The 12888-nt window shown below is 36.9% G+C and overlaps 1 protein-coding gene across 1 annotated transcript in view; it reads right to left on the bottom strand.

The window, feature by feature from the left end:
* The window catches only part of LOC140169186 (uncharacterized), a 144915-nt gene that overhangs the window by 57915 nt on the left and 74112 nt on the right, over nucleotides 1-12888 (bottom strand). Inside the window, exons 7-9 of the mRNA XM_072192444.1 lie at nucleotides 11116-11263; nucleotides 10116-10180; nucleotides 8191-8256 (exon numbers count right to left, since the gene is read on the bottom strand). Of these exons, the coding sequence (XP_072048545.1) occupies nucleotides 8191-8256; nucleotides 10116-10180; nucleotides 11116-11263 (279 nt within the window). The remainder of the gene's footprint in view (nucleotides 1-8190; nucleotides 8257-10115; nucleotides 10181-11115; nucleotides 11264-12888) is intronic.

Raw genomic sequence — 12888 nt, forward strand, 5'->3', positions numbered from 1 at the left:
CCTCAATGACCCTTGTAGGTCAAGCAGATTCCGAATTATTGTCATTTCATCTGGCTAATATGATGATGATTATGGTTGCTACTGGCGGCCATCTTGGATTTCAGGTGTCCTAGACCTCAGACATCCATGAAACCCCCTTCATTCACTCAGCCAGCCTTGATTTAGTGGGGATAGACACCTCAATCACCCTTGTAGGTCAGGTAGATTCCGAATTATTGTCATTTCACCTGGATAATATGATGATTTATGGTTGCTATGGGCGGCCATCTTGGATTTCAGGTGTCCCAGACCTCAGACATCCATGAAACCCCCTTCATTCACTCAGCCAGCCTTGATTTAGTGGGAATAGACACCTCAATGACCCTGGTAGGTCAGGTAGATTCCGAATTATTGTGATATTATCTGGCTAATATGATTATTATGGTTGCTACGGGCGGCCATCTTGGATTTCAGATGTCCTGGACCTCAGACATCCATGAAACACCCTTAATTCAATCAGACAGCCTTGATTTAGTGGGGATAGACACCTCATTCGCCCCTCTAGGTCAAGTAGTTTCAGAGTTATTGTCATTTTATCTGGTTCATAAGTACATTTTGGCGGCCATTTTGAAAAATGGCCATATACAGAGTTTGCCCGGGTTTGGAATTTTCCACCTAGTAGAATTTGGAAGACCTATGCATTCCCTACTCAAATCAACTTTCAAACTTTCCTCTTTGAACAATGTATACGGGTCTGTAGGACAGGGCCAGGACTAATGGGCGCAAACGGATCCAACAAAAGTTTAATGGACAGACTTATAGTTTGACTTTTTTCAAGCTGAGCTTGACATTTAAATCTAGAAGGGTACCTATATATAACTGACCTAGTCTGTCCCTAATTAGATCTCACAAGACTTACTTACACCTGCATGTGTTCCTTTCTATATATGAAAACAAGTACCAAATCTAAATAGAATAGCAGGTCAACTACTGTACATCATCTACAAGCATATAGAGTTATTGTGATGAAGGCTATATTAAAACGAGCAGCCACAAATATCTCAATGCAATAGATTGGTCTTACAATAGTATTTGTTTGTATATTCTTGTATCGGTAACTCCATAATGTTCCGATTTTGTCGATTGATGGCGCCTGGATTAATTTAGCTTTCATCAAAATCACTCTATATGCTTGTAGACGAGGTTTTACGGTATGTTGGCATCAGGCTGTAACATACATGTTTTTTGCATAGGGGAAAACTTTACTTAGTTTGAAAGTAATGTATATCTAATGTTATTTGTTATATACTATAAAAGAGGTGACATATCATAACCATATCATAAGTGATCTATGTTATTCAACAAAATATACCTACAATATAACTATAATAACCAACTATATTTGTTACATGTAAAAGACGGATGCTATAATAACTGGAATTAACAAATTTCGTAATATTTTGACAGGTTCGCTGTTGTATCAAATATCAAAGGAGGTAAAAGGAAGTGATCCTACCAGGGAATTGAACCCAGGACCTCAGCTTTGCGAGACCTGTGGCTTAAACCACTTTATTATGGGAGCTTTGTGATTTAGGCAACTGAAAATTTGATATAACCAATCATTCAACCCAACCTCCTCCTCCTATTAGATGGGCTATTCCAGTTGAAATCCATACACCCTATGGAAGACATCTATTTAATCCACACAGGGAGTATGAATTTCAAATGGAGTTACCTGAATTAGCAACTCTGTTTGAAATCTACGCCCCCTGTGTGGGAGATTTAGGTCATGTCTTCCATTATGAGGGGTGTATGGATATCAACTGGCATAGCCTTGCTCTACAGTGAGGATTATTCAAGCCCTAACTATGGGAAACTTGAGCAAACGAGGTAGGGTTGAGTGACCGCTTACTTAGAGAATAAACGATAGGAATTTTTTATTTTGGCTTTCCTCTACCATATGATAGACGACAGGCAGGTCCAATATTTTGAGTAGTGGATGCCGGTGCAGCCGGCATCCACTACGATTCTTAGTCAGTTAAATATTATTTTAATAACTGTAAACTGTTTTTAAAGCAAAAATTAAGTCATAAAAACTCCCTTTTTCTAAAATGAACGAAACTTGTTTACAACTTCACATCTTTTGTTGCGTGCTGCTAAGCGGCGTGCGAAAGTGTTCCGCACTGCGTCTCACGCAAACATCGCGATACATACGCGCACCTCTATGAGCGTGTTACGCGTTCTCAACACTCATGATGACGTGAGGTCGTCTACGGCCTGATAGATGACACCCGAAATCATGCGATTGTCCAATCAGATTTTGTGTCTATGAACTAGACCACTCCCACTGACTAAGAATAGTATTAGTATATACACCCCTGTACATCAAACTTTCGTTTGCTAAATCACAAAGCTCCCATAGTCTAGAAGTTTAAGGCACAAATCTTACAAACCCATGGTCTGTGGTTTGATCACTCTTCCCGTTTTCTCCTTTCATATTTGCCACAACAGCAAAACCATCAAAATCTTACAATGCTTTTGTTAGTTGAGGGATGGTTAGTTAGAACACAAGTGCCTAGCTGTCAGGGAGTGTTGTGTAGGGTTTGCATGTTGTCAGTCAGCCATGATGGGTATGAGGCTTTTATTTCATTATTCTCTGCTTGTATGTCAGTGCTATTATGTACTTATTAAACTGAGCTCAAAAAGAAACTTATAATTTTTTACAACTTGTGAATCACAAGGTCATATCTTAAAATACTGTCAATCAAAATGAACCAAAATTACACACAGGATTACCTTAATACTCTACTCAAAACACATGTCAGTAACCAAGCAGTTGTCCAACTGACACAACAGCAAAATGCACTGTCATGGGACAGCTTCCTGGACTTCCTTCACTTTCACAGCCCAACATTTGGCACCCAGGACAAAAAAAATCCTTGCACAGATGATAAAATGGTGCTGCTTTCTGCTTTTCATACATGTCCCATGTCAGTGCATTTTGCTGTTGTGTCAGTTGGATAACTGCTTGGTTACTGACATGTGTTAAGAGTAGAGTATTGAAGTAAATCTGTGTGTAATTTTGGTTCAATTTGATGGACAGGAATTCAAGATATGACCTTGTGAAAAAATATAAGTTTCTTTTTGAGCTCAGTTTCTTTTCACTTTACAGCTTAAGGTTGGGGTACTGGCTATTCATGCAACAGGTTCAGCGGATTTCAACGCACATGGATTTTTTTCCAGAAATTTGCATTTGCGCAAGGTAATGATGCAAGTTTTGCAAGACTAGTGTGTGCACTATCTTACAGCATGACATCCAGGACACATTTTAGAGCCAGGGAGGATTTGCATCCATTTCAACCAGTAAAGGTCATCAGCAACGTACATGGAATCAAAATCACATCAAACTTAGATTTATTTTCATGAAGATCTCTCCATTCATTTACCCACTACAAAAAAATGTATGTGCAATTACTGCGCAATTTGAATGCAAAAACTAAAATGTACTTTTACTTTAAAAGTTACTTTTACTTGTTCATTACCACATGAATGCCTGGGACATAACTGCAGACATTTTTTCAAGCCTTGAATTTGTTTTTCATAAATCCATATATGTCCAACAATTGCAAACTTGATCTGGTATGCTGGAGAAATCTAGAGAACTCTGAAATATGCACTGCTGTCAGTGTGCTGCATATACTTGCTCTGCAGTAATTTGAACCAAGTTACATTTGAACCAAGTCATATTTAACCTGTATTACATCTGAACCAAGTTACATTTGACCCACATTACATTTGACTCAAGTTACATTGACTCAAGTTGCATTTGACCCAAGTTGCATTTGACTCAAGTTGCATTTGACCAAAGTTGCATTTGACCCAAGTTGAATTTGACTCAAGTTGAATTTGACTCAAGTTGCATTTGACTCAAGTTGCATTTGACTCCGGAACTAAACCCATTGCATGAATATACTACTTTGATTTCATCACAGTTAGCCATATGATTATTACATTTTGCGCTTACATTTGAGCAGGATGTCAATTAGTTCACAGGATTGAGTATTACATTCATGTAAGTTTACTCAGAGTTAGCCTAGTATCAAGACATGGATTAGAGCTTACGGAATGGGTAATCGCTCAATAAAGTCTTGACAATTCTGTCGGTCCAACATCCGGCTATCTCTAGTCTTGGGCCCAAGCTTCACGTGGCTCACGGTTTGTAATGAACGACATAAACCGGCTGTGAAGGAGACTAGTCACTCCAGACTGGAGTGGCAACATCGAAAAATTTCGGAAAAAACAACACTCGACCATGGACTTTAATTGTCGGTTTGTCATTATATAAAACAATAAATCAATAAGTAACTTCCACTCTGAAAACTTAGAAACGTGTTTGATTCCACTGACTATTTGCGATCGAAATATACACAGCACCAATGAAATCAAGAAAAAAATCGAACCAAGGACTTGTTTTCACTCAAATTTGAGTCGCATCATCAACCGGAAGTGACGTGGCACGGACCGACAGAATAGGCCTAAATTTTGTTTAGGCTTACATGTACAAGAAGACAGAAACCTACAGGAATGGTCTATTGTAAGTTTGGTACATAAAATTACTTTTAATAAGAGTTTCACCCAATTATTACTATCTATATACAATATCCATTGTATATTATAACAAAAGGAAGTATGAATTTTAGTATCAGTTTTATATCAACAAGGAATGCTTGTCAAGAAAAGCACACATTACTTGTTTATATCAATAGGGCAAGTTGTTTCTCTGCTTTGTTTAGTGAAACAAAGCCTAAACTCAATTACCATACATGTAATGAACATGAAAGTCTATTAATGCTTAATTAAAGTACATCTCTATCCTGACAACCATAGGTTATGGTGAAGGGAAAGATATACAAATGGTTGCCATGTAGGTCCACTATGTACAATATAAACATACTTAGCATATTATGAGTCAATGACATACTCAATAGGATTCAAAACATGTCATCTTCCTATTTTCTTGAATAACTCTTACAATTATAGTCACACTTATGGTGTAAGCAAAACTTTTTGTTAAACATTCAATATCAAAATAAACCAATTGCCTATCACATTGGACTAATCCAGTTGATATCCATACACCCCTATGGAAGACACAACTTTAATCTTCTACACAGGGGGTGCATATTTCAAATGAGGCTACTTGAATGGGTGACTCCATTTGAAATCTACACCCCCTGTGTGGGTGATTTAAGGTCATGTCATCCATTTAGGCATGTATGGATTTAAACTGAAATAGCCCATTCTTACATATTTCATTGTGTTTTAGTTGTGCTATAGATTAGTATTTCCTTTAATCATTTCTTGGTTTTGCATTTGCCCTCTTGAACTATTGGATATTATCAAAAAGTATGTCATTTTGGAAAACCAGTTAATTGTAGCTTGCTTTCTGCTTTCCAGATATTCAAAAAGCTTATACTTTCTGCAGGGGTGTGATTGGTGCTTTAAGAAAAAAAACCCAAGGCAATGAAATTGCAAAGCGGAGCGAATAAGCGAGCGGAGCTCTCACTTGTGCGGTTGGAGGTCCAGGGCCCAGAAGCCAGAGGGTTTTACACACTTGAGCACCACTGGAGATGCAATTTCATGGGGTAAAATGCAAAATGAGAAACTGTTAAAATACTTCACTTTATAGTATAAAAACATTTATTATCTGTGAATACATACTTCCAGTATCATATCATTCACATACACATGAGAAATTGCATCACCATTTTTGCACAGTACAGTGTGTCTATAAATCATCCAGTCAGGGTTCTAAGGAATTTTCATTTTAAAATTGGAGATTTTCTCATATCTGGAATTTTTTTTTTTTTTTTTTTTTTTTTTTTGAAAATCCAGAATTTTTTTAATCCCCAAAATCCGAAATCCGGAAAAATCACACCCCTGTTTCTGTGATATGTGGCGCATCCCTTGATCAATTATCATGAATTTATGATGTATTTAATAGTTTTGAATGTTTCAGTTGAAATCATACATCCCCAATGAAAGACTTCGGCTCTATCTTCCATACTGGGAACATGAATTTCAAATTGAGTTACCTGAATGAGTAACTCCATTTGAAATCTTCACCCCCATGGGGTAGATTAAGGTCATGTCTTCCATACGGGGTGTATGGATGTCAACTGGAATAGCAGATTTTCCTACAATTATTATGCTTATAATTAGACATAGACAGGGGAAAAGTTATCAACACATTTAGTGGGACCAAGTGTGAACGGTTCAGTGCCAGAAGTGGGTTTACAAGTACAATAGCTGCCAGGTGAACATTTGGCGACTTACACACAGTACATTGTACTCATCCACACATCTGGCAGCTATTGCACTTACCCACTTCTGGCACTGAGCAGTCGATATATAATATGTGTGTACATGTACATGTATATATAAAGAGTTACCCAAAGACTTCAAAAGGTTTATGAAATTAAAGAAATTTTATTTAAAGAAAATTTATTTGTAAAAGTGGTGCTATTTAGTTGATTTGTCAATGTTTTATTTATGTTTCAAGTTCTACACTCCCTTTCATTGGTCAGTAACTAACTTTTCAATTACCCATAATGCATGGCACATTTTACCCATGATGCAATGATCTTGGTAATTTGACATCATTATCCTGAGATAGAGAAATTATCAGCTTTAAGTTCATTAAATCTGATGATGCTGAGGGTTTTCATGCTTTGATATCCACTTTACAGGGAGAAATTTTCACAAAATTAATTGGATTTTCATAAAAGATAATAAGAAAATGATGAAAATTAAAAGTGCATGATGGTATTTTCCATGCCATGATCTAAGTTGGGCACAATGATGACATACATATATGAGAGTGCAAAGGATAACATGCTCTGAAGTACCAGCTCATGAATATATCATTGCATATATCTCACAGTCTGGATTCAAATTACACAAATATAGGTTTGGTAAAAAAATATAAATATTGAAACTTGTTGGGTCAAATGATCAAGCATGTTTTGACCTTACCCCTCATGTATGTCCTAAATCAGTAATATATAAACAAAAATGTGTTGTAAACATTCTAAGGGACCGATCGTTATTTACGGCAGGGGGGGGGAATGGGTGTTTTGGCAAAAATATCGACAAAAAATTTCGCGTTCCCCTCGCGTTCGCTCAAAATTTTCGCGTTCCCCTTGTTTTCCCAATTTTCTCCATTTAAAATTTAACAATCCCCCTCCTGGTTCAACTAAAATTTCAGGTTCCCCCTCAAGACCTCAAAAAATTTTGCGTTCCCCCTAAATTTACCCATTCCCCCCTGCCATAAATAACGATCGCTCCCTAATAATGATGTTCTATAATACTCATGCATTATGGGTAAATGAAACATTTGAAAATCAAATTGAACAAAATGGCATACGCACAAGCTTCACTGAGGCTATGATATACCATAAATGGTAGTAAAATAACCAAATATGGTAGTATGATCATAATCCATCAACGTTCCAACCAACCGGATGATGAGTTTTGTTAGAAAGTATATATATGCGGGACACTCCATAGCATAGATGTAGCTGTGTTCATATCAAGCAAAGTTATAATCTGGCACACTTCCATGTTTTTCTATTATCTTATTAATTTCTTATTAAATTCTATTGTTTCAATGATTATTGAATACTGTTTAATGGAGTCTAAATTTGAGCATGTGATGAAGTTACACATCATTTAGAGGTTAAAAATTATTTTGCAGAACTTCCTTTCTTTGCTTGATCTGGACACAAAATAGTTAGACAGGACATGAGTAAGCATTTATCATAAAGTATACACAATTTATCTGTCCAAAAATAATTAATTATTGTACAAGGAATCAATTTTAATATGACTTATTATAAATGATATTTTCAACAAATCCTCATCTGTTTCTCTTCACGTTGCTTTTTATGCACACATTAGGACCATCTTAATCGTTCAAAAAGTTTAAAACAAATATTTCTTCGCATTGCAAACTTCTGCTTTCAAAAAGAATGCAATCAGCTTTATCCAGTTAAAATAACGGTATAGTAATTGACAGATTAACTTGTTTCATCAGATGTGTACAATGCATACCAATGTCATGTAATTGAGTTCTGCACGAGGCGTATGCCAGATAAATACTTCGCAAATGTCCTATCTAGTAAATCTGATACATCTATGTTGTTTACTCACCACTAGATACCGCTCTGCCTGCTTTGATGCTTTCTGTCATGTCCTTAACGGCATCAGATAAGGTTTCTAACAATGGCCGACAGACGGACAGACAAACCGATGAATAAGTGAATGAATGAACAAACAAACAGACAAGTGAGGACAGACAAACATATCAAAGGGGGTAAAATAAGCCAAGTTGTATTATCATATTCATGTTGTAAATAATTTTCAATCTGGCAGATAAAATAAGGCTATTCCGGTTGAAATTCATACACCCCCTATGCAAGACATGAGCTTAATCTCCCACACAAGGGGTGTAGATTTCAAATGGAGTCACCCATTCAGGTAACTCAATTTGTAATACATACTCCCTGTGTGGCAGATTATGGACATGTCTTCCATAGGGGGAGTATGGATTTCAGCTGGAATAGCTTATTGTGTTTTAATGTGTTAAGTTGTAGAAACTAATACTAAAGAATAAATTTCGAGAGTATTGTTTTTCATGTTCTGTTTTACAAGGGGTATATAACAATGATCAGCCTATAAGTGAAGCCATGTCACAGTAAAGTATTCACTACAAAATTTACCTCTTGCAGGAAAATAACTTTTTAAGTGAGATTCGAAATTATATCTTACTTCATGATTGCATTTTATAAGCATTTTAGCACCCTGATTTATTGTTAGTTCTTGAGTACATTTTACACAACTCTACTATGTATCTACGTACTGTATTCTCACTAATTAAAGCCTGGAAACACCCCACCATTTTTTCAATGGCCTGGTTGTTCTATTTTGTGCCACATACAGTAGTTGTCATAGCCTATCAATGTCTTGCTAATCAGCAATGCGACCTCAAGTCTGATCCAGTTCCTACTGCTGCAGCCTGTACATTTCTGCTGTATACTAATACTACTTTTGAATCTTTCAAATCATTTACACAAGTGAAGAAAAGTTCAACTTTAAAATGAGCTCAGTCAAAAAAGTTCTCAGTCCATAAGGCCTTTCTTTCAAAACAGACCTTAAAATAAATCAACCTCATGATGTTGTGTACAAAAAATTCAGGTGCGTCTTGGTGAAGAAAGGCATCAGTTAAGGTTGGTTTGAACCCTGGAATTATGGAAACTTTCGGGCCTCATAACGGCTAAATTGTTGGTCTAAAGTATATAAAAGTATACATATTTAGAATGGCAAAGACTTGATAAGTTCATCTGTGAGGTCAAATTTGGCCCAAAATGCTCATTTATCTAGTTTTTAAAAATTAATAAAAAATTTCTTTTGGCCCAAGCATTTTTTTTACGTTGCACAAAAAAAAAAAGTGGGCCAAAAAACCGTTTTTTGGGATTTGGGGCCAAAAATGAGCATTTTTGCCCGAATTTGACCTCACAGATGAACTTATCAAGTCTTTGCCATTCTAAATATGTATACTTTTATATACTTTAGACCAACAATTTAGCAGTTATGAGGCCCAAAAGTTTCCATAATTCCACGGTTCAGACCAACCTTAACTTTATTTGTGCTTTCAATCTACTTAACTGCTTTTAATAATCAGCTGATCAAAAATGACAAAACCTGAATATAAGAAGAAAAAGCAGAACTGATTTGGGCAAGATAGTGTGCTACCCGTGTCTCCAGGATATTGTACGCCATACAGACTCAAAGGATTACATAATCCCTGCAGTAGAATAAGGCCCTGTAATAATTCCAGTTGAAATACATACACCCCTAGGGAAGTCATGTCCTTAATATTCCATGCAGGGAGTAAGAATTTCAAATGGGATTACCTGAATGGGTGACAACATTTGAAATCTATACCCCCTGTGTGAGATATTAAGGTCATGTCTTTCATAGGGTTGTATGGATTTCATCTGGAATAGCCCAAAATGAACTCAAGGTTTGTTTTCCCTGGTTAACATTTGTCTTTGTTTTTTGATATGTCAACTTACCTCTCAACATTCTATCTCTGTCGTAAACTTCAAATCTTAATTCTCTAGAGATTGATCCTAACTCACTGTAAGATAAAAGCAAAATATGGATTAAAATATTTTGTACTACTTAGAATGTTTCCTAAAGTCTGTAACCTCCCATCTTTGGGAGTGGGATATGATAATATAAACGTTGAAAGACGGGAAGTAGGATACTGGGCGAAGTCTGTACTTCCAATACACAACGGAATTTGTTTTTTCACTTAATGCTCCTCAATTTCTTGCCAAGCATCATGTGGGAAGACTTGATTTTATGCTGTGAAACCCACAGACTACTTCAGACTAACAACAAACAGTCAAAAGTCTCAGTATCACCCAATAACGAGGGCTAATTGTTCCTTGAAGTGGTACTGAAGAAACTGCTACGCACATACCACATATTTTTTGGTCTTTTACGTAAACGTGAAAACACGCAACGCTCTATCGAGTATACACGAAGGCACACAACGCTGGTGTGATTATTATAGACACCCCAATCGAACGATAGGCCCTCATGAATATGCAATAATTCACAGCATACATAGCACAGGGACTTTGACTATTGATGGATAGTCTGTAGTCCGGGTTTGATTTACTTTGAAAAATTTACATAGCAATTTTTAGCGAAAACATTATTTTGGTGATGTTTTTATAATACCGTAAACGTTCTCCTAATGGCGCTATGGGCTCCCTTGACATAACTGGAATTTTAGACCCAAACTAAAAGTGCCCTCCTATAAAAATCCCACCAGCAAATAAAGGCACATACCCTTCATTCTTGTTGGGATTTTTAGAGCAGGAGCTCCCTATTTGTACATGAAATTTACCCCAAGGCCCAGGTGCGCCATTAGGCGAACGTTTACAGTAATACCATATGTTTAAATTGTAAAAAATTGCTATACAAGCTCAAATTTGTGTAGCAGGTTGTCCAAAATGGGGAGCTCTGCTACACAAGAGTAGTCTGTGGTGAAACCATACTTACAATAGAAAATGTTCATCCCAGAAAGGATTGACTGTATTCCTAATGATATTTGTCTTGTGTTTTTGACTTGGCTGGTCCATAATTACTACACAGAATGGGTCGCTTGCTGTCATACCATCACGCTCCCGAAGACCATTGGCTTTGATCACTGTGGTACAAGATGGAAAGAAAATGATATGAATAAGTTTATTAATTAATTAAAATTATACCTATATATCGAGGGTTGAAAGACAAAAAGCCTCAACTCACAATCACCTGCTCCCACAATATGAGCATAATGTTGCCAGGGCACTATAGAAGATACATTCCATTAATCATGACAAAATTCAATAGAAAACATTGTGGAGGAAATATTGATTTTTGAAGACCAAAGCAATGAACCAACTTTATACTCATTTTGTGTGAGCTGGTCATAGTGAGTTACGGCTCTCTGGTTCTGAACCCTAGATATGCTGCTATATCATCACACTGTTGTTTTAGACCATAAGTTTTGGTCATTATGGTATGAGAGAAAATAGAAAATTATAACAAAGTCTAAATTCATAGATCATCTATAAAACAGGGTGGTACTCAAGGTTGCTTTGGGAAGGGAGGTGGCTCCAAGAGTCTGGAAGCTATACCCTCCTTTATACCTAATTATATAAAAAATGGAACCTATTTCTGCACCATAGGCCAATACAATTTAGACAGAGAAAGTTGATTTTACATGTATCATAATTTGCTTGTGGCTTGAATCATTAAGGGCAAGATAGTACACTCTGAATATGTTTGGGCATGCATCAAGCTAACAATGTTAGTTACCATCTGTCTAATGCAAATGTGCCAATAACCCAATATGCACATCTGTGTAAACTTTCATAACTCTTGTGTGGATGCAAATAGAGGCTATTCATTGTGTTATTGATCGACTTCAAACAAAGTACAATTCAAACTAGCATCCCCGGCTGTAATGCAACAAACGCTTGGGATCAACACATGTTGCTTCTGTGGAATAAGCTAGTGTGAAAGACTGATTCAGTTTATCAGAATGAAACATTCTTTTTTTTTGTTTTACGACATGGCATAACTGGGCATTAACATCAGAGACAAAAAAAATCATTTAGAACCTGCTGACGAGGAAGCACCCAGAAAGCACCCAGAAATCGATTAACCTCCCTGCTGAAGCTGGCCCTCGATTTAATGGCTGGAATTTGGGCAGGAAGAGAATTCCATAATTGGGCTGTAGATGGTAGAAATGATCTTTCATGGCTGACAAGGTTTGATCTTGGGACTTCCACTGCTAGGTCATGGGATTTCTCACAGACCGTCACAACCTGTGGTCATGGACATGGATGTCTGGCTCCAGCTGACATAATAACTCAGGGGCCTCCTTGTAGAACATACGATGGAAGAGGGTGGCTGCTCCAACTGCCCTGCGGTGGCTCAATGGCTGAATACGATGATTCGGCCATATTTGCAACAAACTGCATCTCATGCAGGGCCAAATAATGTCACTTGTTTCAAATGAAATGTAACAATCCAAGATGGCATCTTTTCCCACGCTTTACACACAGGGTTATATCAGAGTCCAACATCTTCTGTCTAATTCTAAATGGTCAAGCAGGCCTCAAAATAAGGCAGACCCTCAGGCCAAATGCTCTTCAAAAAGGGGTCCTGGATATATTGGAGGGTCCTGATGCATATCAACTGGACAGTCTGCAAAAATGTTGGTTTAAGCCCCATAAAATTAATTTGAAAGTTGGTCTCAAAGCTCCTCTGATGTTAAAAATCTTG

Source organism: Amphiura filiformis, chromosome 14 (assembly GCF_039555335.1).
Source record: "Amphiura filiformis chromosome 14, Afil_fr2py, whole genome shotgun sequence".
Lineage (NCBI taxonomy): Eukaryota > Metazoa > Echinodermata > Ophiuroidea > Amphilepidida > Amphiuridae > Amphiura > Amphiura filiformis.